Consider the following 25,769-nt stretch of genomic DNA (forward strand, 5'->3'; position numbering starts at 1 on the left):
TTTTGGCTGATACCCGGTACAAAATTGCGATTTTGGAGTAATTATCGCGCAATAATTGCTATCGCATTGCTCTCGCAAGATACGTGATACGGGGGCGGAGTCGTTTTATGCATTCCCGTCCAAGAGTCCAGCGGGCTGATTCACTCTTTCCGTTCGACTCGGATTCGGAATCGTTGGTCAATGCTTTGCGTGGCGAGCGTTGATTGGATGTTGTGAATTTTCCGAATCCGAGTCGAATTCCATCGTGAATCAGGTTCCAGGTTACACTCCTTTAAAATAAATAATTAAACGTTTAATTCATAAAGGACATTACTAAAAGTATGTACATACTTTTAGTACATCCTTTACCTTGCATCCTACATCCTTTAATATTCTTATCATCATTAGTCATAAATAGACAGAGCCTATATTTACGAAATTCGTAATAATATTATAAAAGCGCAAGTGTGTTTGTCCGCCTGTCTGTCTGATACCTCTTCTGAAACCGCTGAACCGATTTTTCTGAAATTTTGTATGGAAATACTTTGAGTCTCAGGAAAGGACAGAGGATACTTTTATCCTGGAAAATGTACGCTTCCAGGGCGATAAACGGAGTAGCCGGCGTCCTCTAGTCAATAAATAAAATAACCATTAATTCAATCATACTGAATGACTCATAACACTCTGCACTTGAAGCACTTGGGTGATCACTGATCACTGATCATATTTAAAGACGGAACTAAACTGAAGTGCATTAAGCTCTTTAAAAGCTTGTAAGTCTATGAACTGAGCTTTATTTATCTACTTACGTTATTAATTGCGCTGCTTCACGGGTATAATGCAGGTTTATGTGCTTTAGCTTTAGTTTACTCTGGACTTTCAAGAAAATATAAAAGCTCAGGGGTATTTAAACAGTCAAGACTTAATTGAGATACGGTAATAGTATTTTAAAGTGGAATTTTATGTACCATCGAGGAAATTGATTCCTAGGCAGATGACAGACCAATGTTATTTGGTCGAATCATGTCAATTCAATGTTGATTGTGATTTGTCGCCTGGGTTTGACATAACGCCACCGAACTACGTAGGTCCCCCATCTGCCTAGGAATTAACTTCTCTGATAGTACAATTAGCGAAAATGTTATCAAGAATATTATGTTTAAATAGTTTAAAATATGTTTAGTATGTCAGCTGTATTTTTTCCCCTTTATTTAAAGACTGACCATCACAGACACCTAAAGTTTAAAAATGTATCTATACTTAATATTATAAAGCGGAAGAGTTTGTTAGTTAGTTTGTTTATTTGTTTGTTTGTTTGAACGCGCTAATCTTAGGAACTACTGGTCCGATTTGAAAAATTATTTCAGTGTTAGATAATCCATTTATCGAGGAAGGCTATAGGCTATATTTCATCACGCTACGACTAATAGGAGTGAATAAATAGAGGAAAATATGGAAAAAACGGGGGGAAATTATTTGAAAGGGCTTATTTAAACGCGCTAATCTCAGGAACTTCTGGTCCGTTTAAAAAAATTCTCTCAGTGTTAGCCCAGTTATCGAGAAAGGCAATAGGCTATATTATATCACGCTAAGACTAATGAATTTGTCAATGATGAAGAAAATACCTAATAAACATAATTTATGTAAAAAATAAGAGTCAAGTTCTATTAAAAAATAATGTTTAGCAATGGGGGTAGGGGGATTTTTGATTAATATTGTTATAACCGCTGTAATAACTATCTATTAAACTAAAGTCTGAACTTCATTTATACTCGTCGAACTTTTGAGCTGAAGCTTTTAAGCTCGCTTCAAATTATTATCTGTCCAATATAGAAAGCTGCGATCTAGGCTTCCTAACAAAGTACTTTTTAGGTAGATTAAATTAATCTAATAATTTCATATGGAGATTTGGAAGAAATTAATCACACAGGATTTTTGTAAATAAAAAATTCTAGATATTATTAGGTTTAATATTTTAGACGCCTGTAATTTATCTATGTCATAAGTCATAATCATAAAAATATAATAATTTTTACGAAAAAACGAGTAATTTTGTGGTCAATTCATTTGACTCTGCGTCCGTGGCCTAATGGGTAGACCTATAATTATAATGGTTCGCACTCTTAGAGGGTGCAGGTTCGATCCCGGGTGGAGGCTTGTACCAATGAGACATTTTCTGACGTCAAGTGAATACAGACGCTCGTATGGTAATTGAAAACATCGTAAGGAAACCCACACATTGCGAGAATGCGGTATGTGCTTGGGCAACTATACGGACATTTAAATCTTGTTCCAGGCACTAGAGTATTTAAGGAGTGGTTACTTCGCTCTGAAAACACTGTATAAATCATCCACAACGGATGCAAAGGCCTAGTTTTTTAACCGACTTCCAAAAAGGAGGAGATTATATTATGTTCGGCTGTGGATTTTTTTATAATATGAACTAAAAATAGTTCATATTATAAGGATGTTATTATTGTTTTTACCTTGGAAGTCGGTTTTAATTTTTGTTAAAAATAATAATAATTAAAAGCAATAAAAGTGGGACCAAATTTATCGTTAAATTCCTATACTTTGCGCAAAATTAATCGCAAGAAAACATTGAATTTTCACTGTGAAATATCCCGTCCCATTACTAAAAGTCTAGCCGTAGGTACTGAAAACTAGAACACATGTAGCTACGTGTCATTTTAGCAATTTTATATTATTTGATAGTATGAACAATAAGTTTATCATAATATATTGATTATTAGTATCTGTTCACTTATGGCGATTATCTTTTATGAGAAAGGTCAAACGTGAGAAGTCCTCTCTAATGTATCCTGTCCATTACTGGAATTGGAATTTGGGATAAGGGTCTATTGATTTTCGCATGAAAAGCACTTATCTTATATTAACTTTCACTTATATTATACTAAAATAAATATAAAACTATACGACGCCCGCAATTCCGTTGTGCCAAAATACATTCATTGAGCGGGAACTGTACATTTTCCGGGATAAAAAGTATCCTAAGTCCTCCTCCTTCCGCTTTGAGTCCCGGGAAAGGACATGAAATTTGACAAAGTATAAATCACAATAATTGAAATCAATTAACCGAAAGGAAAACAGTGTATTTTGTTGCCAAATACCAATTACGTTTTATAAACAATTCTCATTTTCTTTTCAAGAAAAGCTAATACATTTATTCGGTGTCAAAAGAACTTTCTGTAAGGCTTCTTATTAATTGGATAACACTTATTGATTCCTGACAATCCATTAGGATAACTGACGAATTAACAGATTTCATTTTATTACATTTACTTTTCTTTCTAATTTTGTTTTTATTTTTCTTTCAAAAATATATACATCTATACTAACATTGACGTTATAATATCGAACATGTATATATCTATATACATGCTCCTATCCTCCCCTATTCCCTTCCCTTCCCATCCCCACCCTCCCCTATTACCCTATTCCCTCTTAAAAGGCCGGCAACGCACCTGCAGCTCTTCTGATTCTGCGAGTGTCCATGGGCGACGGAAGTTGCTTTCCATCAGGTGACCCGTTTGCTCGTTTGCCCCTTTCTTTCATTAAAAAAAAAAAAAAAAAAAAACAATTAACTACGTTTCAAACGGTCCGTGTTGAATTCCTATAAAGTTAGATTCTTGGAGATAAAACGAAAGTGCGAATTTTACTCTCTCTTAGTTTATGGTAAAGCGATTTATGCTGAATTATATTTACAAATTTGATCTTTATTTATAAGCTATGTAAATATTAAATAGAAATTCCATCTTCTAATATATAAAAATAAGTCGGTTTTCCTTCCTGACGCTATAACTCCAGAACGCACGAACCGATTTCCAATGTTTTGCATTCGTTGGAGCACTCGGGCACCGTGAGGTCTATATAAAAAAAAAATCAGAAAAAACTTCTAGAGAAAAGCAGGAAAACAGGGAAAATAATTTTATGGCAAAACAACGTGTGCAGGGACAGCTACTACTTATATAAAAATTAACACAAGTTTCGTCTTCCAACTCAGACTTCCGTTCTGTTGTGTTCAGATGGACGTAAGGAAGATCTTCTGACCTTTATTTGAGGCTGCGTACATTCACATTCCTATATTATGTATGTATACATAATATTATGTATGTCATATCCATCCAATATGTATCCCAAGTAGCATTTTACTTCATTTAAGAGTTCACATTTAGTTTACACGCAATGTTTATCCTGTAAGGTAAGGTGAATTTATCGCAATTATATTGCGATAAATTCACCTAAACCTGTCTAAAGGCCTTAAATGAGTGTAAATTTGATACATACGAGTATAAACTACTATTGGAAACATAATACACTACAAATACTCCATTAGTTAGCTGGCTGATTAAGAGCATCATAGAGGGCTAGATAACATCTGGCCCTCTAGATAGAGGGAATGCATATTCTATTAACTCACATTGTCAGTTAATAGATGCATTCCACTTGTTCTTTAATTTAGAACTAGCAATTTAATGGTCACTGGTGAACGTTACTACTTACATTGCTGATTTACTACTATAATTATACTGCTGTTGTACGGCAAGAGTGAACTTAGGTCTGACTAACTTGTGCCCAAACTGGTAATTTAAGAACATTATATCTGGATATAATGCTATTGTATGGCTGGGTTATACATCTTGTGGAGTACTTACGATATAGATCTAGAAATGCTACTTGGGATGTCAAAACCATGTCTGAGGCCTGAGCGATTAGCCAGTAATATTATAATATGATAACTAGCTGTCCCGGCAAACGCTGTTTTACCATATAAAATATTTCACCAACATTATTTTATTGAAGTGACTAAATAAGTATGGCACCATGGCTACGGCTATCGCTATCCCGTTGCACAAACAATGGTCGCCGTCAGTCTTGAGTTGTAATAATTTACCATTAACATTTTATTTAAAAAATGCACTTATCTACATAAAAAGTAGCCAGTAGCCGATTCTCAGACCTACTGAATACGCATATAAAATTTGGCAAGAATCAGAAGCTGTTTCCGAGGAGTAAGGTAACTAACATTGTGACGCGAGAATTTTATATTTAAGAAAGATGATATGTTCTAACTTAACTAATCCTGTCTATATTGACGGAATTGCATCGCGAATTATTGGATTAGCGTATTGATTAACCGTTCAAATGTAGTTACGATTTGATAAAAGCCGATTTCAGATATTAATCGAATGATGCGCTTTGCTGAACTCATGTCATTTCGAAATACGGTTTAGACTTTAGAGGTACGATTTATACACGTAGAAAATATTCAATCGCTAATGTTGATTTTTTTTTTATTAAATAAGGGGGCTAACGAGCAAACGGGTCACCTGATGGTAAGCAACTACCGTCGCCCATGGACACTCGCAACGGAATAGGACAGGGGAGGGTAGGGATGGGAACGGAATAGGGGAAGGTAGGGAACGGAATAGGGTAGGGGATTGGGCCTCTGGTAAACTCACTCACTCGGCGAAACACAGCGCAAGCGCTGTTTCACGCCGGTTTTCTGTGAGAACGTGGTATTTCTCTGCTCGAGCCGGCCCATTTGTGCCGAAGCATGGCTCTCCCGCGTATGTAATGCTCAAAGATGAATCTATAATGTTACATTACACGTGAATGCTTGTGGTGAGGGAACACCTTAATAATACTTATTTACCCACTGTCAAAATTAAAAATTGATATTTATTTTCATCAGCCGACATGTGGCCTTTTTACGACATAAATGAAACAAATTAGGAACATAAAATGAGAAAGCTAGAATATTATAATTATTTTTCTAAAACCTGTTCAAATTACACTCAAACAAAAGGAAAGTTTTACTTTCATAAACTTTTAATTAAAGTCATAATAATATTAGCAAAGTCCAACGAGTTAATATTAGCAGCAATATTAAAATAACCTATTACATTCAGAAAGAAAAATACGGAGATTAAGTTTATAAAAAGATAACAACAATTTTTTTCGTTTCTATTTCAAAGTTTTAACAAAAGCTTTTGCTTCTAGTGAAATCTATCTTTTACTTTATATGTATTAGATAATCTTGATCATATAGGGTGTTTGGGGGCGTTATAAGACTTAAAAGTTATTTTTCTTTGTTGTCCACAAATTACGTGAGGTGTTTTTGTTAATTCCTGATGGTGAGATTTCGTGAGATTTTATTCAACCCCCTCCCCCATCCCCTAATCGCACGTGAGATTTTTGACTGACTTCCAAAAAGGAGGAGGTGTTACGTTAGGCTGTATGTATTTTTTTTTTTGTATGTTCAACGATTACTCAGCAGTTTGTGGCCCGATTTTCAAAATTATTTTTTGTTGTATAGGGTTTAACTCGAATTTGGTACCAAGTTCACAAAAGTGGTAACCTGATGATGGGATTCATTTCTTCCATATTATAAATTTCGAGGAGTAATCGAGGGAACTCTTGGAAATTCATATGGAAACATAATATGCTGATTTTGGTATTATGAGAAGTATTCTAAGCATTTATTATAAGCAAGAAGTAAGATTTTGCATCACCTTGATGCAAAATCTTATCATGGTTCCGAATGTGCCGAGAGAACTCCTGACTCCTTATAGATACACGTTTGGAAGTTTCGACGTTGTTTTAGGAACGGAAAGCATAATATTATTATGCTATTGTGCTATTTACATTCATCGTCATCACTACCATTACACCATGCATCATCAATCATCACATTATAGCCCTAAATAATTTATTTAATACTTTTTAGTTGTATATTGTTTGAAAGTCGTTTTTTTTATTTTATCAAAATGTGGTTTCGCACGTAAACGACAACGTGTTTACGTGAGATAGGTATCCACATTTTGAAACGCACATTTCATCCAAATTGTACGTTAGATTTACGGCCATTCCCAATATTTGATCTATCTCTAGTTTTGCCGTACTAGAAATAGGAATAGCTCACATTAGACTTTAGAGACATATATTTTATGTCAGTTGTGAGCTATTCCTATCTCTAGTAGGGCAAAACCAGAGATAGGTCAAATATTGGGAATGGCCGTAGTAGGGCAAAACCAGAGATAGATCAAATATTGGGAACGGTCATTAAGCGTATACGTCATAGTAATAGTTACGATTTAAATCATTCACCAATTCCATCGAAAGAAAATAATTTCATTCCCACTTTGACGTTATACATCTACTGACTGTCAAACAATCCAACGATTTTTGATACTAATAGCACAATAGACATAATAGGATTCCGTTTTTACCCTTTGAGTACGGGATCCTAAAAATAGTTGCAACACAATATTTGAAAAAGCAATACTCTAACACTAGAGTATTGCTTTTTCAAATATTGTGTTAATTATTACGATTACGCATACGATTAAATCTTAATACAACTTTTGTTCCGTGGTAGTGGTGTAGTTTTTGTAGAAGGCCAACTATAGAGTATAGAGTATCGAAACACCATGACCTGATTCAAATGCACAGCACTATAAATAACATAGCCACCTCACTGACATGAATAGATGACATGCGATTTAACTACAGATTAGTAGAAAAGATAAATTAACCAATAGAGTTATGTTTTCAATTTAATTTCTACAAGCATACATTCCGAATGTGTGATTGTGTATGATTTTTGGGCGAAATATAAAATTTCGACAGAAGATGGCGTTTGAGATGACTGTGTATTCTTGTAGCATCGCAATTCAGTGGCGAGGCAAGACCTAAATTTGATAGGGGCAAGATATAATATATTCTTGCGAGGCCCCCTGATTGATGACGCAAGAGGACGGAGGATGTTGAGAGAAAGAATTTTTGATAGGTGCACAAACTTTTATTTATAACACTTTTTATTTATGAATAACTGATTACCACAAATCTTAATTCTTAAAAAAACCTCGTGGTTCAAGGAGCGCGAGGTCCCTTAGACCGCGAGGCCGTGGGCGGTCGTCCACGTCGCCTACGCCTTAGGGTTGATTTAGACCGCAACGCGACGCGTAGATGCATATCTAAATTTATACGGATTTATATTATAGTCTATAGATTCACAAGACGTCTCGCGCAGTTGAAATCTTTCAAATCCATACAAAATGCCACGCCGCGCCGCGCCTCGCCTCGCCTCGTCTCGTCGTGTTGCGGTCTGAATGTATGGATTTGAAAGATTTCAACTGCGCGAGACGACTTGTTGACACCCTTAGAGTCAATACTCTAAGGGTTGATTCAGACCGCAACGCGACGCGTAGATGCATTTCTAAATTTGTATGGATTTGACATACAAATTTAGAAATGCATCTACGCGTATCTACGCGTCGCCTTGTAGCCTGAATTGACCGTTAATATGTTGCGAGCCGTTCATAATGTGCTTACAGCGGTACCACGTGGATCAACGCGCCGATTTGTCAGCTTGTTAGAAGTCGGCCAACTGGTTTGTTCTGTCTATTGTGATATTAGTGATAGCTGTTATATAGTAGGAGCGAAGAGCTGACGTTAATTAATTATTATTGACAACTGTTATTGGGAATTCACACGGCTGTCTGGAAACAGTGATAATTAACCGTCTGAATGCCAATTTATGTTTAATTAATGTATCTCTATTATAATTAGAGGTGTAATGTACCATCGGACAAATTGATTCATCTAGGCAGATGGCATGTCTACGTTATTACGTCAAACTGTTTTTCTTCGGCTAAGCCAAACCAAATTCTGTAGTCGTAGTTGTACAATTTTTATTTTATTTTTTATATAAGGGGGCAAACGAACAAACGGGTCACCTGATGGATAGCAACATCCGTCGCCCATGGACACTCGCAGCATCAGAAGTGCGTTGCCGGCCTTTTAAGAGGTATTAGGATAGGGGAGGGTAGGGAAGGGAAGGGAATAGGGGAGGGTAGGGAAGGCAAGCAAATGGGGTAGGGGATTGGGCCTCCGGTAAACCCACTCACTCGGCGAAACTCAGCGCAAGTGCTGTTTCACGCCGGTTTTCTGTGAGAACGTAGTATTTCTCCGGTCAAGCCGGCCCATTTGTGCCGAAGCATGGCTCTCCCACGTATAAGGTTTACGCATCTATCGACTCTTTATTGAGACTAAACGCACTAAATTAGCACTAATATTATGTTTTTAATTTTACGATCTGTATATCTTCGGCCGTGGTTTAGCAGATGCGATCCGTCATCGAGTGACCTGTGTTTATTGTTTCAGAGCGGTAGCAGTGTATCTTCAATCACTGAAGCTCGCGCCAAACAACGGGATCATACACGGTAACCTCGCCTGCTTGTACTACAAACAGGGTTTCATAGACCTAGCCATAGACACGTACCGCCGAGCAATAGAGCTCCAACCTAATTTCCCCGACGCATACTGCAATTTGGCTAATGCACTGAAAGAGAAAGGGCTAGTTAACGAAGCTGAAGACTGCTATAATAAAGCGCTGTATCTCTGTCCTTCTCACGTCGATACGCTAAACAATCTTGGCAATGTCAAACGGGAACAAGGAAGGATCGAAGAAGCGACGAAACTGTATTTACAAGCACTGGACGTATTTCCTAATTTCGCTGCCACACACAGCAATTTGGCATCGCTACTGCAGCAACAAGGTAACTACAATTTTCCATTCTACTGACTAAAATAAATATTTCCGTTATAATTTGTATGGCATTCTCAATGTCAAAGTAATGTTAGTTTTGTTTCTTTGCAAATTCGGTTATGTTGATTTGTTTAGAACAACCTCCTTTCCATTTACCGAATTGGGTAAAACTATATGGAATCAAATTGGACGTGACTATGTAATTATGTTAATTAGCATGCTTTCAACAAATTGTTAATTTGTGAAAACCGCTTTGATGATTCAAATTCATTACCACGTTATTATTCTAGCTCAATTAATACTTGTTAGTTTAAATTACTGAAAATTTTACGTTTAGTCATTTGAGTAATAAGTTTTAGCTCGGAGCCGAACCCTGCAGGGATCCTGGGTTTGATTCCTTCACGAAACTGATTTGACTCTTTCATGAAACGTGTAAATATGTTGTTTTTAATATAGGGTATTATTACTTAAAAATTGATCCAAAGTCTGATAGGTCTATAGTATAGGCAGGTGATCTTCATAAGTATAATAATAAATAATAACCTTTAAGTACACGCGTTGTTTTGGGTAAAGTTCCGTCACGCGTGGGATCTAGAAGTACCCCAATATAAATATACATATAAATTCAGAATTGTTTAATAATTTTTAAAGCCCGTTTTATATTATAAGACAAGATATTATTTTATTCATGAAAAGCATTTATAAATAATAAACTAACCATTATTTAGACAGTAAAGAACATTTTTATGAACTAACCGATATCATGCATAGAATTTTTAGGGCACATGTTTCATGTACAGATTCAACAAAAATGTCTGCTTCTAACTAACTTATTATTTTTTTCTAACAAAATAAGACTTAGAAATAAGTAATGAAACGAAAAATTAACACTAAACAGTACAGAAAAAAAATTGACAATTCTTGAAAAGTACTATCCCAAACTAAAATTATTTCTTGAATAGGCGAGGTAAGTAATAAATAATTTTACTAAATGAGGCTTGCAAATAGTTTTATAGCAAGGCTATGGACAATAATAATTAGATCTGAGACAACAATAGCATCTTCGCTTCATTTTTGGTGCACTAGGTCTAGCTACATCTAACTGTTGCAAATTCCAAAAAATTTCAGAGACATTAAAATTTTGTAATATTATGATTTGTGCAATTTGATTTTCTTGTAGTCGGCAACAATTTTTTCCATTTATACATAACCAATTCAAAAAACAAACAAATAAACACATAACCAATGTGAAAAAAGTATATACGTTAAATCACGGGTGGGGTCTGCAGGTATCCCCACATAAGCAAAAATGTAACTTCCCTTAGCAGAGGAGCGGCGGACTTTAAATCACTGAAAGACCTCGCATTGCATTGAGATTAGCCGAAAACGTCCGAACGTAACTTGCCAATTTAAAAAAATACCGTAAAAAAACTGCGCGTGGGATCTGCGTAGACCCCGCCCGTGACGTTAAAGGTTTTGGTTGGAGAAAAAGTTTGTAAGTTAAATAATACACATTGTTATACAGTTTTTGTTTTCTAAGCATATAGCGTATCGGACAAAGACACATTGTACAAATATAACGTCTCTTTACGTTGTGTGGTATGTAAATCTTCTTATTAGTAAGAGATTTACAAAGTTAGACAAAAGGAAAGAAAAGTAAAATATCGTGGATAGAAAATGTGAATTTATTTTACAAATAATGTTTTAAAAGGCTTTTTAAAATAATTATAGTTACATAGGCCTTTCTAAGAGACACATTATTTTTCTAGCAAGATAATACTGCCTTTACACCATTATTTTGTAGGGAATTTATATTAGTTCGTATCGTCTTAGATATTTTGAGCGCCCGCTTCGAATAACAAATATTTGTTATTCGTAGTATATTATTCGTATAAACGTATAATTACTGCATAAGTTTATTTTCTATGTTTCGTAGTAAAACTGATAAGTTAAAAGTTATAAAGAATTACTTGCAACTACAATACCAAACCATATTTTAGTAAACTTTTCCAGATGTCTACAGTATACATAGACAGATGTATACGTAAATAATTTAATAAAATTACTTCTTAACATTTTGTGTACATCTACTTAATTGTATCAGAATTCAGAGTATATAAATGTATGTTACTAAACATCAAGAGATGGTAAATAATTATATTGCCCCATTATAATATTATCTTGCTAAACTCTTATTTAAGTTGGGAAGTTTCTAAAATAAGGATATTCATATGGCTGTTATAAATTAAGTTATGTTTACAGGGAAACTTGAAGAAGCGTTGCTGCATTATAAACAGGCTATTAAAATTCAACCAAAGTTTGCAGACGCCTACAGCAATATGGGTAATACGCTGAGGGAAATGCAAGACATAGAAGGTGCTTTAATATGTTTCAAGAAGGCAATAGAAATTCATCCGAATTTCGCTGATGCTCATTGTAACTTAGCGAGTATTTACAAAGATGTGGGTAGCATTAATGAAGCTATTCAATCGTATAACAATGCCCTGGCAATAAAACCAGATTTTCCCGACGCGTACTGTAATTTAACACATTGCCTACAGATCATATGTAACTGGGATGATTATGAGGAGCGAATGAATAACATAATATCAATAGTAAACGACCAGTTAGAGGGAGACAAATTGTTATCTGTACATCCACATCATTCCATTTTATATCCATTGTCAAATAGAGCAAGAAAAGAAATCTCAACGAGACATGCTACTTTGTACAGGGATAAGGTAACAATGGTTCAAAAAACTACTTTTGTCCACGATAGAAAATGTAACGGTAGGTTAAAAATAGGCTACGTTAGTAGTGATTTCGGTAATCATCCAACATCGCATCTAATGCAATCTATACCAGGAATGCATGACCGAGCAAACCTAGAAGTTTATTGCTATGCTCTAAATCCAGACGATGGAACAACATTCCGTAGTAAAATAGTTAGGGAAGCAGAGCACTTTGTTGATTTATCACTTGTAAAGTGTAATATTGAAGCTGCCAAAAGAATTTATAGTGACAATATTCATATTTTAGTAAACATGAATGGTTATACGAAAGGTGCTAGAAATGAGTTATTTGCCATGAATTGTGCACCTATACAAATAATGTGGTTAGGCTACCCTGGAACAAGTGGAGCTGATTACATGGATTATCTTATTACTGACAAAACGTCGAGTCCTATGTCTAGTGAAGATGATTTTAGTGAGAAATTTGCGTACATGCCATATACGTATTTCATTGGGGATCATAAAAATATGTTTCCTCATTTGAAAACGCGATATGAGGTTTGTGTAAATGGGGAACAACATAGTAAATGTGTAGCAATATTAAATGTTTCTGAGGATATTGATATAGATGCATATTTTAAAGTAAGAAGAGAGAAAAAAACTTATTCTTATGAAAACATGGAACCAATAGAAATAATTAATAATGAAATAGACATTCCTAATGAAGTGATTAGAAAATTTAATAACTCAAGAGAAGAACAGGTAACATACACATAAGTAAAATGTAAATACTTTCTCGTTTAAGATTGAAAAAAAAGCTTATAACTGTTTTAATTATTTTCAGGTTAGTATGGATGACGTTATGATAATAAATGGTACAACAATATATAATTTACACAATAATATTGGTTCAGGAGAAATCATATTTAAGAGTATCATTATGACTACAAGGCAACAGTATGGACTTCCTGACGAGGCTGTGGTATTTTGCAACTTTAATCAACTATACAAAACTGACCCTAGCATTTTGAGCATGTGGGTTAGAATTTTAAAGCGAGTGCCAAATAGTGTTTTATGGCTTTTAAGTTTTCCCACACTCGGGGAACCAAATTTATTGCGATACGTAAAAAGTTTAGGTAAGTTTTAGGTGGAAGAAAATCTAAAATATAATTTCAAAGCTACTATATTCTTAACGTTTCTGTGCGAAATATTTTCATATTATTTTAAATTTTGTACGAAATTAAGTAAAAACCTTAATCTTTATTTATTCTAGAAATGTCGACCAATAGAGTGATATTTTCAAAGATTGCGTGCAAGGAAGAGCACGTCAGACGGGGACAACTAGCAGACGTGTGTTTGGACACGCCCCTCTGCAACGGTCATACAACCACTATGGATGTTCTATGGACCGGTACTCCAGTTGTTACCTTACCTGGTGACACTTTGGCGTCTAGGTAACTATAGAAAAAATTGAGTTCTGTGATATGCTGGCAATTTTCTTGATATTTATCTTCAAACTTTTATTAATCTAAAGCAAATGCGAAGTTTTATTATATTTATAGCGAATAGTTTTTAAAATTTATGTAAGTCTATCATCAACATTTTATAATAATTGATTAATTAATCCTTAATTAAGAAAACTTAGATTTACTAGCTAGCATATTTTATTTTACGTTTATATATTTACTTCATAAAATATTTCTACTCCTAGTAATTCCCCATTTTATTTTTTGTCCTTTGCAAGCCAACTCTTATTGACATACAATTTAAACCTCTTTGTATATTCAAATGTAATTGCTCGCGAACTCATAGCAGAAACACAACAGTCGTATTATGTGGAATCCAATTTTCAGGGTCGCTGCTTCCCAACTCAATGCTCTACATTGTCCGGAGCTCATAGCGACAAATAAAAGTGACTATGAACATATAGCTGTGAAACTGGGAAACGATGTGGAATAGTACGTATAAATTATCCCGTTTTCTCTTAATTTGGCATACATAATATTATCTGTGAAATATTCAATAATCATTTATGTATTTTGTATTAGCTATGTCCACACTATGCAATTTCACCTTCAATTTTCGTCATCATCTTTTTATTCAACTTTCATTTGGCATATTCAATAATTGAATGCGTCAAAATCTAAATAGCTTTGTCCACACTGTGCCTTTTTATGTTCGTCAAGGGCATGACGAACATAAAAAGGCACAGCGCAGCCCTCTGACCGTATCCAAAACTTCAAAAATGAAATATTGGCATTGCGTTCCTTGAAGCATTCAATTATTGAATGCGCCAATATGAAAGTTGATGACAAAAATTGAAGATGAAAGTGCACATAGCTAATGCGTTGGAAAGAAAAGTGTCATAGAGTCGCGGGCATGCCTCACGTGCGATGTTGACTGTGTTATAACGCATGCCCTTGATGAACAAAAAAAGGCACAGTGTGGACAAAGCTATTGTACGATAATATGGATAAGACTAAATAACTTTAGGATAGAATAACTTTAAGAATTATTTTATTGGACCATAATAATATTGATCTATTCAAATAAATATCGATAGACGTGGAAGATTATTTGGTATTTTCATATTTTTCTTAAGATTAATTTTGTAAGTTAAAAATATCAGTTAGTGCCATATTAACTGATTCAACGCTTTTCTATTGATATTATGTTGTATATCAATAGTAAAGCGTTAGTATAATTCCTGCGACAGTTTCAGATTAATAAATTGTCTACCAGTATTTAAGATTCAATAAAAAAATATATTCGTCGTTAACTCAACGACGAAAATATTTTTTATTGAATCTTAAATACTGGTAGACAATTTATTAATCTGAAACTGTAACACCACGTAAGTAAAAAATAGCAACTTTCAGGAAAGAGAAAAAACTGATTGAATTTTGTATAGGCAAAAGTGGCTTACGTAGTGTTAGAACTTCAATAACGAATTTTTCAATTTGACAACAGACTTCAACCATAAATAATAGAGTACAATTCGTGTGTATAGGCTTGCCAATCAAAATCTCCTAGTGTGCGTGTTGTAGTGTGTGTAATGTTTTATTTATTAAAAAATGTATGATAAAAGCATAATTTATTTATTTTCAAAATAATATTAGCTCGATGCACTCCTTCACCATCACTACATAGTATAAAACAAAGTCGCTTTTTTCCCCTCCCTTCATTCATTCAATCTTTAAAACTACGCAACGGATTTTGATGCAGTTTTCTTTAATAGATAGAGTATTAACCCATCAAGCCCCATAAGCTCACCGTTGAGCGAGACACAATACAATAACAATAGATTTCCAAGAATCCACGATCGAAGGATTAAAGAGGAAGGTTTTTAAGTATAATAACCTTCATTAAATAGTGGAGAAAACCTGTTATTTTTAGGGTTTTTAATGTGATGTCGTAAATAATTTCATTTTTCCCGCTTACATTGCAAACGCAGGCTGAACCCTACGAGTATTATCAAAATAATGTACCTACTACTACTACGTACTAAGTATTGTACACTGTCAAAAGGTCTACAGAAAACTTCGCGATGGTATATATATATACATATATATATATATATATATATATATATATATATATATATATATATATATATATATATATATATATATATATATATATATATATATATATATATACATATATATATATATATATTTCCACCCCGGAGTTGATATTGCGTCCTACATGGCGGTTTTTACCGATGATATTGCGTCCGACTGACTTGTTGCATCCTGTATACGGACGCAAGATTGACCATCTCTCAAATTCAGCCAGAAGTAGTGTTAAGGTTAGTACAATGGCTGGGTGAAATATTGGCATGGACGTTGTTTTGTCACCGGAGTGCTTTTCGGCGTATTTCTTAGTTCCGCTATTTGGCGCGCGAATTTTGGAGGTCGCTACTGTGCGCCGTATATCGGTGGCGTATATTCGATACTTTGTTTACGTATAACACGCCGATAATGTGGATTCCTGTATATAATAAAGTTTTTATCAATTCTAATGTGTGATTTAATTACGTCCCACAAAACGACATCGTCCCAGAGGAGACGCGGGGGTGACAGAGGCGAGGGGGCGGAGTTCGCACGCGACATGCAAGGGCATGTTTTTGTTTATATTTTTTGCCGGCCAGCGCGGACGTAATGACGCTTGTGGTATAAATATTGTGTAGTGGGGCGAATATTTGAGAGAGACTAAATTCATGTCTTCAAAGTTGGGTTCACAACGCCTTCGTAAATTTGATGTAACATTACACATTTCAATGTATAATTAACTTACAAAAATGCTGCTAAAACTATTTGAAAGTAGAGTTAATATTTCAAAAGTTATTATAAAAAAAAGTACCAAATTATGAAATTTTTGCGTGTCGTTTCGATACTGCCGCATACAATTTATTATTTATAAAAAAAAATGAGCTAGAAAGGATTAAAAATTTAATGTTAATTTGAAGATAAAGAAGAGAAGAATCCGATACCAACAAATAACACATCAACTTACATTAAATAACTAAAAATTATATTTTTAAAATGTTCATAAAATTCGCGTCATTGTCCTGCGCATTGTTTGTTTTGAATGCCTTGCCGATATACTCAACGTGACGGGTTGAAACCTATTTTGCGATAAAATCTGCTGGCTCACTTTATTTGATCGCAGTGCTTTGGTGTGGATAGAGGTCTTCGTTTTATTCTCTCTCTCTCTCTCTTTGAAATACGTTCTACAAAAATTTCCAAATAAGACGTCATTTACATTTCTCGACTGTGCCAACATTTGTCTGTTTTTCACTACTTTTTTTATACCAAGTTATAAAGGCCCGCAACATTTCTAAGTTCTTAATAATTTTCTTTATATCAATACTTAATTATAAACGAATTTAGTGAATTCCTCATTTTCCTGAACGTCTTTTTCCTGAATAGCCCTAAAAACATAATGACGATCATTCAGAATAATGATCAAATCTGTAACTGTATTTCAGGAAAACAGGAACAAATATATCGAATCGATGCAATGTCGATATTACAATTAGGTAGTTATTTGACACATTTTCGAAAAATAGTAGTAGAATAGTAAGAAAAGTAGTAAAAATGTTATCTACACTTCAATATTATAAAGCAGGAGAGGTTGTTTGTTTGTTTGAACGCGTTAATCTCAGGGACTACTAGTCCGATTTGAAAAATTCTTTCAGTGTTAGATAGCCCATTTATCGAGGAAGGCTATAAGCAATATTTTATCACGCTAAGAATAATAGAAGCGAAGAAATAGAGGAAAATGTGGAAAAAACGGAGGGAAATTATTTGAAAGGGCTTATTTGAACGCGCTTATCTCAGGAACTACTGGTCCGATTTGAAAAATTCTTTCAGTGTTAGATTGTCGTGTCAATGGTTGTCGTGATTGATGTAGATCGTTTTTTTTAAAAGAAGTGATTTTAAAAACTATTTTAAAGACAAAATAAAATGGCCTTGGCCGTCGACCCATTTTGTAATACAAAAAAAATGTTTTAATTGTGGTGCAACGACCAAGAATAATATCAATACTATTACAAATAATTTTGTTCTACCTATGAAACGAAAGAACATAAAATCGCTTTATAAATCTTCATTTTTCTGGTGCAGCATATTTATTTACAAATAAATATGCAATTTACGATCATTATCCTGACGTCCAGTGTCCTGTTTGTTGTTGAACTGTTTATATACTTACCTGTCTAAAAGTATTTTGGATCGATTGTATTAACTACTATGTCCCTACCTACATACCTACGTATATGATTTTCTTTGATAAGTTACCTATTGTACCTATACCTATTGTACCTATTATACCTATTGTATATTTTAAACAAAAGCCCATCAGTGACTGAGTTTAGACTGCGAATTGGGTTGGGACTAATGTATTTTTAAATATCTATACTTACTAATATTGTAGAGACGAAATATTTAATCGTTTGCTTATTACTATTTAACTTACGAGTTACGAGACTACTGAACCAATTTAAATAATTCTTTCGCTATTAGAAAGCCACGGTAATGAGAAAATAGCCCAAACAAGTGCATCGAAACTCAACGTCAAGTGGTTACCGGGTCATGGGCTAGGCTGTACACTGTACAGTGTTCTGAGATTTTTTTTTAATCTTGACTTTCTTTATTCATAAATCGACACCCTTGACAAGATTTATAGTAACTGTGATGGCATACTTATAATAATAATAATGTACTTTTATTCAGCTCGATAACATAAAAACCTTAATCTAGACAATTACAACATGCAAATTATTTTATTTTCAATGGTTTTTTATATTAGAATGTTAAGATCGCAACCGGCAGCTTAGCTAGGTTACAGTATAACCTGTGTTAAAGCCACCGGACCCTTTCCCAACTACTGATCGCATATCGCTGATTTTACATTTCAGGCAATTAAAATTAGATTACAAATCAAATCAATGTTTAAAATTAATCAAACTTGATACAATAAACGGGGGCGGTGGTTACTCGCGTCCGTAGGAATTACCTTTTACTACCCTACACGTGTCCCCCGGGTGGTGCTAAACGAGTAACAACGCCGAGTCCCAGGCGGCGGATATGATAACCTGACTCCTAGGCAGTAGTGGCCTTGAGGACTAAATACCCTCAAAAAGTCTAGCGCGGAAAGCAACGGGAAACTACCGCGACTATAATCCCAAGAAAACCACCATGATTAAGAACGCCACCAGAGATAATATGATGTCATGCGACCCGACTAACGCTCGGCGCCAGCTTGGTTCCGGGCCGACTGGTGTGAAATTGGCTACCGGCTGCAGTTGGAAACATAACATCTTACTCTAGCAAACTAACACCCAAGGGAAGGGCAATAACAATAGGAACCTGGAATGTCCGTGGACTTTTAAGGCCAGGAAAAATCGAAGTTGTTGAAGCGGAGATGGAGCGCTATAATCTGGCTATACTAGGATTGAGTGAGACCCATGTCAAAGATAACGGATACCACATCACACCTGAAGGAAATGGTATAATGGTAATCTACTCTGACAGGCAAGACAATAGTTTTAGTGGTGTGGGCTTCATAGTTGCTAGCTGGCTACGAGACAAGGTATTGGGGTATAATACCATCAACAATAGAATTATATCCTTAAAAATTTCAGCCCATCCACACCCAATTAACTTTGTACAGGTCTATGCGCCGACCACTGCAGCCACCGAAGAAGAGATGGAGGAATTTTACCACGAGCTAGAATTAACCTGCAAAGCGTTACCAAAGAAGGAATGTACTATCATCCTGGGAGACTTTAATGCTAAGATAGGGCACACTGATAATGATCAACACCTAAGGAATGTTATTGGGGAATACGGCTTAGGAGCCCGCAACAGTCGAGGTGAGATGTTGTTAGAGTTTTGCATTAAAAAAGGACTATTCGTAACTAACACGGTATATAAACAACATCCAAGACGCTTATGGACATGGCGATCGCCAACAGGTCATAAAAATCAGATTGACTTCATATTAATCAGCAGCAGATGGAAGTCGTGCATAACTCTCTCAAAGACTTTTCCGGGTGCAGATTGTGGCAGCGACCATCAGCTGTTAATAGCTCAATACAGAGTCCGCCTCAAAGTAGTTTCAAAGCCTCCACCATCCAAAAATATTCTTCTAACACAAGAAGCGAAAGCTTTTGAGGACACACTACAAACTCGACTGGACAGTGAAACGTATTGCCCATTTGACTCAGCCAATACATCATGGAATCAGCTTAAGGCCGCATTAGAAGAGACAACTAGAACAATCACAAATGGACGGAAAGTAAAACACCCTAGATCTGAGTGGATGACCACTTGGGAGGCAATCGCACAAAGAAAGGCTCTAAAGACTGGAGGAATTCGTTCAAAGGAAGAACAACAGCGATACTCTGAACTTGACTCACTAGTACAGCGTCTCTGTAGACATGACAAGAATGCATATATCAATTCTATATGTAGAGATATACAAACACACTCTGATACCCTACATCCAAGAGACATGTTCCAAAAGGTAAAAATTCTCACACGGGAACGAAAATCAAAATCTTGGAACATAGAAGATGAAAAGGGTAACCTGATTTTAGACAAGAACCAAGTGATGACAAGATGGAGGAACTACTGCCAAGACCTGTACAAATATGACGCTGATGAACCTGACACTAGATTAGATTTTACAGATAAAGAACCCGACATCGTTCTCCATGAAGTAGAAGCAGCTATAAATAAGCTCAAAACAAAAGCTTGCGGTGGAGATGGTATACAGGCACAAGTGCTTAAGAGCTTGGGTAAGTGTGGAATCAGAGTAATGCATTCAATATGTCTTAAAGTATGGAGAACAGGACAGTGGCCAGACGATTGGACAGAATCTCTCGTGATACCACTACATAAGAAAGGGTCGACTAAAAAGTGTGGAAATTATCGGACCATCTCACTAATTTCACACGCCAGTAAGATTCTTCTCCATGTTATAAACAACAGATTGGCACACTATATAACTAGACAGATATCCAAAGAGCAGGCGGGATTCGTAAAGGGCAGGGGTACCCGAGAACAAATCCTAAACATCCGTCAGCTGATAGAAAAGAGCAGAGAATTCAATGTCCCAATAGTACTCTGTTTTGTGAATTACGCTAAGGCCTTTGACTGCATCGTCTGGTCCAAAATGCTGGAGGTGATGAGAGAGTTGGGCGTCCCCGATCATCTCATATTTTTGGTACAAAACCTCTATCTGGAAGGTCGATCAAGGGTGCGATTAGACAATGATCTGTCAGAGCCGTTTGCTACAGAGCGTGGTGTCAGACAGGGTTGCATCCTCTCTCCACAGCTGTTCAACCTCGTAGGCGAATATATAATGCGTCGAGTGTTGGAAGATTGGGAGGATGGTATTAAAATTAACGGATACCTTCTCAACAACCTAAGGTTCGCTGACGACACCACGCTTATAAGTACTTGCGAAGTGAAACTTGCTGAACTTCTAGCGCGGCTCGAAAAGATTAGTCGAGACTTTGGCCTCCAAATCAATCGCAATAAAACCAAACTGATGTACGTCGATAAGCTGAACCAAATACAAAAGACATCCTTACTACAAGATCTCCAACCCGTAGAGGAGTTTGTCTACCTGGGATCGTTGATTAGCAACAATGGTAACTGCGAGAGGGAGGTTGTCCGACGGGCTCAGATGGCTAAATCTGCGGTTGGGCGCTTAGAAAAGATATGGAAGAATAAGAACATCTATCGTAGCACAAAAATAACACTAATGCGTTCCCTAATCTTTTCAATATTTTTATATGCCTCCGAGACATGGACACTAAAAGCACGTACTCGAGCTAAGATTGACGCTTTTGAAATGTGGTGCTGGCGTAAAATGCTCGGCATCCCTTGGACCGCACACCGGACCAACACGTCTATACTTCAGCAACTCAAAATTACCACCCGCCTGTCCACGCTTTGTCTACAACGATCACTTGCCTTTTTTGGCCACATAGCCCGCCGGGAGCCTAATAATCTTGAGAGTCTCATACTAGCTGGGCAATTAGAGGGGAAAAGAGGCAGAGGCAGAGCGGCTACACGATGGACAGACGCGATTGTCAAGGCTGCTGACTGCACGTTCCAGGAGGCATTTCATCAGGCCAAAAATAGAGACAAGTGGAGAGCCCTATCCCAAAAAGCAAATTTTGGTGGTCACGTCCCTCAGCCATGAGGATACGACTAGGAAGAAGAAGATACAATAAACAATACAAAAAACGATCGAAACGATCTACATCAATCACGACAACCATGATTGACTATGACTATCACAGCACAGAACGCAACGTCGCGTCGTGTTTGCTTACGCGCGCGCGTTAACCAACTACTTACGAAAAAATTTATTATTATTGTGAACTTGTATTATAATCAAATACCGTCCTCTTTTTGTACAAAACAAATAAACAGAAATAATAGGTACTATTATAGATAATAACCATAATTTAAATTTACAAACAAAGTATATATATTGTTGTGTAATTTTTGTGTAGTTGTGTAATTTTTTGAGATTTTGGACTGTTTTATCTTATTTTTGATAGGTACGTTAATAATTTTTTAAACGTTTTTATTTTTCTTTTCGACGCCTAAAGGGCCTTTTTTTGAGACTTTGTACTGATAGGTATGTCTGATATGTGATTCTTCAGGTTAATATTTTTCTAAGCATTTTTGTTTTATTTTTTTTAACGCCTAAACGGCTAATAACGAATTTCAATTTGTTAAATTTGATCAACTTGTCACGTGGGCAGAGCCACGATTGAAAACTAGTATTGCTTACATACACAAGTTAACTATAGTCAATGTCACAGTAAATTAGCCTCTCAACTGGTCGTTCTTAAAATTGTTAATTTCTTAAATTACTTTTATGTTCCTATTTCGGTGTATTTGATTTGTCCGACACTTTGATTATTATGACTATGGGTTTATTATTGTACCTACTTGATTTTAAACAATAAAACTTAAAAATACCTACTACCGAAACAATTGTTTTATTTTGTGTTCATACTTAAGTTCAGAAGAAACACGCTCACATAAATAAAATGATCATATCTATCATAATTATTCTTAATATTTTTTAGTTAGCCTAGCGGACTTACCTGATTATAATTTAAAATTTAATTAATCTATGTAATATAGGGATAACTTGTTTTTAATGTCTGTTATGTACTCTAAGTTATAGAAATAAGTATTTCATTTTAATCGACTTCATAAAGAGGGATGATTCTTTATTTATACATACATATCGTCACTCCTGTCCCTCATTGGGGTAGACAGAGACCACATCACGCAATGAATTTATTGGGATCTATTATATAGGTACCTATGTATGTATCGATATAACATATAAGGTTAGGAGGAAGCAACAAACTCAACAGTTTATGGCGTACATAAAAAAATAATATACGGTACCGATATAATCTCAAATATAGTAAGGAGTCATTTAATTAGTAGAATGCATGGAATTAATATAGTACAATATACGGTATCAATATAACCATACATTTAAATGGATGTAGGAAAAACGATTAAATGCATGGAACGAATACAAAAATATACAATGTGTCACATGATTTCCATCGAGAACGGAAGCAAAAAACCAGCGAGAATTATTTCAAATTGAATATCTAATTTTCGTACGTAAACAAAATTTCTCGTCGACAATAGAATTCACATGACAGCAATGTAACTATATTCGCACGAATAACAATTAAAAAATCATTGGGAATGGTAGACGCCATAGGGTTCGACTTTGAAAAGACGCAACAAGTCTTCGGCGATTTAAATATATATATATATATATATATATATATATATATATATATATATATATATATATATATATATATATATATATATATATATATATATATATATATATATATATATATATATATATATATATATATATATCTCCTATGGATATCCCACAGTAATATTTTTGTCATAATATTTTACTTTTAGCTACTAATATCCAATTAAATTCTTTAAATACATTCATGATTTAATATAGATCTATATGGCCCTTTACAACTACTGAATCGACATTTATCATTTTTTCAATGAGTGGCATAGGCTATAATATATTGCATTCCCGTGAGAAGCCGGGGCGGGTCGCTAGTATAAACTGTAACTGTGCAAAATTTAATTCACCTAGGTTTTCGCATTTTCGTCAAAAGGGATCCAAACTTTTTCGCTCGCGTACATATAGATATGGATCTCTACTTCAACAATCTATATATTAATACGTGAGAGAAAAACTTTGTAACCCTTTTTACGAAAAATGGGGAAACGTAGGTGCATGAAATTTCGCACAGTTATAGTTTATATGGTGAGGGAGTGCATTGAGCAAATATTATTTTAAAATTATAACTAATTATTGATAATTTTGTTTTCAGTCGCAACTACATTCGAGCTAAGGTGTCACACGCGCGATTAGAATCAACCCTATTTGATTGTAAGCACTACGCAAGCGGACTGGAAAGGCTCTATAGAAAAATGTGGGAGAGATACAAGAACGGAAAACCTCCAGATCACATAGAAGTGTGGTGAAGAGGAAAATCATAAACCGTTGAAATGAATACTACTGGTCTGAATATTATGCGTCCTTAGTTTAGTAACTTTGAAAAGTTGAAAGAATGCTATAAGTTTACCCCGTTGAATATAATATTGACCTAAATGCAAATGAATATCCTTTAAAGTTTATGGTTAAACTATAATAACATAAGACGTAGCATTTGATTTAGTAATCAAATGCTACGTCTTATTAACGGCGAATCGAATTAAAGAAATGCAGTAGTCAACATCACAATCCTGTTTATATTTAGATCAAAATTTTAAACGGACTATACACTACAATGAATTTTTTAGATAATGTTATTTAAATTAGGTGATTCTTATTTAATTCTTCAATCTTCTCAGATTGAAACTACTTTGTAATCTTTACTACCCTGAAGTTGATACGTTATTTGGCATGTCTACATTGTGTAATACACATTACTTGTTTTATTTTTCACTTTTAAACTGACCAGGGTTTAAGCTGATAATATTTAACATACAGGTTTCGTATGTGATAGTCAATGGAAATGACCCTCCATTTCGACTATAATTAAGTAAGTGTGCTATATTCTGTAAAATTTTATTCCAAAGAAAAATATAGTTAAATATTTATAAGACAGTATAAAAACGTAAATGTGATGTGGTGACTCTATTTTAAAATTTTTATGTTACGAACACTATCAAATCTTAACGTTTCTGCATAAAAAACTATGTTATTTTTTGTTACGCAAAATTTTCGAATAATTGATGAAGTAAAATTTTTATAGTGCTTTATTCAACTTTGCAAGTACACGTTGTCAAAGGAGTGTTTTGGAAAAACGACAAAAATGTGTATTTCTTTGTTGTCTGCACTTCACATTTCTAGTTTAATTTGTCTGTGGCATTTTGAAAGCACCGTGTTTGGTTTTATGTTTGTTTTCCGTCCACATTTTACTAGGTAGTGTGAAATTGTATGTTTGATCCTCGTTGGTTATATTAAATGTTTTACATGGTGCGTTTTCATTGGCAACCTAATCCTAAACTTTTCCATACTCCTACAGAAAAATTTTGTCCAAATTTATGAGTCATTATTTTTTTAATTATTTTATATTTTATCTTACGAGTTATAAAATTTTATTAAATACTTTACAACTGTGATATAATTATTCAAGTGAGGCTATATTATTGGTTTTTTTAAAATATATTTAAAGGAATGATGTGAAATTATATTTAAATAAGTTATTTTCTAAATAACTAACTGAATTTGCCAAGGGATTTAGAATCTAGTATGTAGCTTATAAAATTTTCAGATTCAGATATAAAACCTCCGGTAAACTATAAAGTGTTGAATGTGAAAATTCTCAGGGTGTTAATAAATTAAGTACATGAAGATATTAAAAGATC

The 25,769-nt window shown here is 34.8% G+C and overlaps 1 protein-coding gene across 1 annotated transcript in view; it reads left to right on the forward strand.

Annotated features, from left to right (window-relative positions):
* The window catches only part of LOC121738649 (UDP-N-acetylglucosamine--peptide N-acetylglucosaminyltransferase 110 kDa subunit-like), a 40,256-nt gene extending 14,881 nt beyond the window's left edge, over positions 1-25,375 (forward strand). Inside the window, exons 2-7 of the mRNA XM_042130851.1 lie at positions 9,169-9,563; positions 11,816-13,047; positions 13,130-13,421; positions 13,559-13,739; positions 14,139-14,243; positions 24,227-25,375. Of these exons, the coding sequence (XP_041986785.1) occupies positions 9,169-9,563; positions 11,816-13,047; positions 13,130-13,421; positions 13,559-13,739; positions 14,139-14,243; positions 24,227-24,380 (2,359 nt within the window). The 3' untranslated portion in view covers positions 24,381-25,375. The remainder of the gene's footprint in view (positions 1-9,168; positions 9,564-11,815; positions 13,048-13,129; positions 13,422-13,558; positions 13,740-14,138; positions 14,244-24,226) is intronic.
* The last annotated feature ends 394 nt before the right edge of the window (positions 25,376-25,769 follow it).

The sequence above is a fragment of the Aricia agestis genome, chromosome Z (genome assembly GCF_905147365.1).
Source record: "Aricia agestis chromosome Z, ilAriAges1.1, whole genome shotgun sequence".
Lineage (NCBI taxonomy): Eukaryota > Metazoa > Arthropoda > Insecta > Lepidoptera > Lycaenidae > Aricia > Aricia agestis.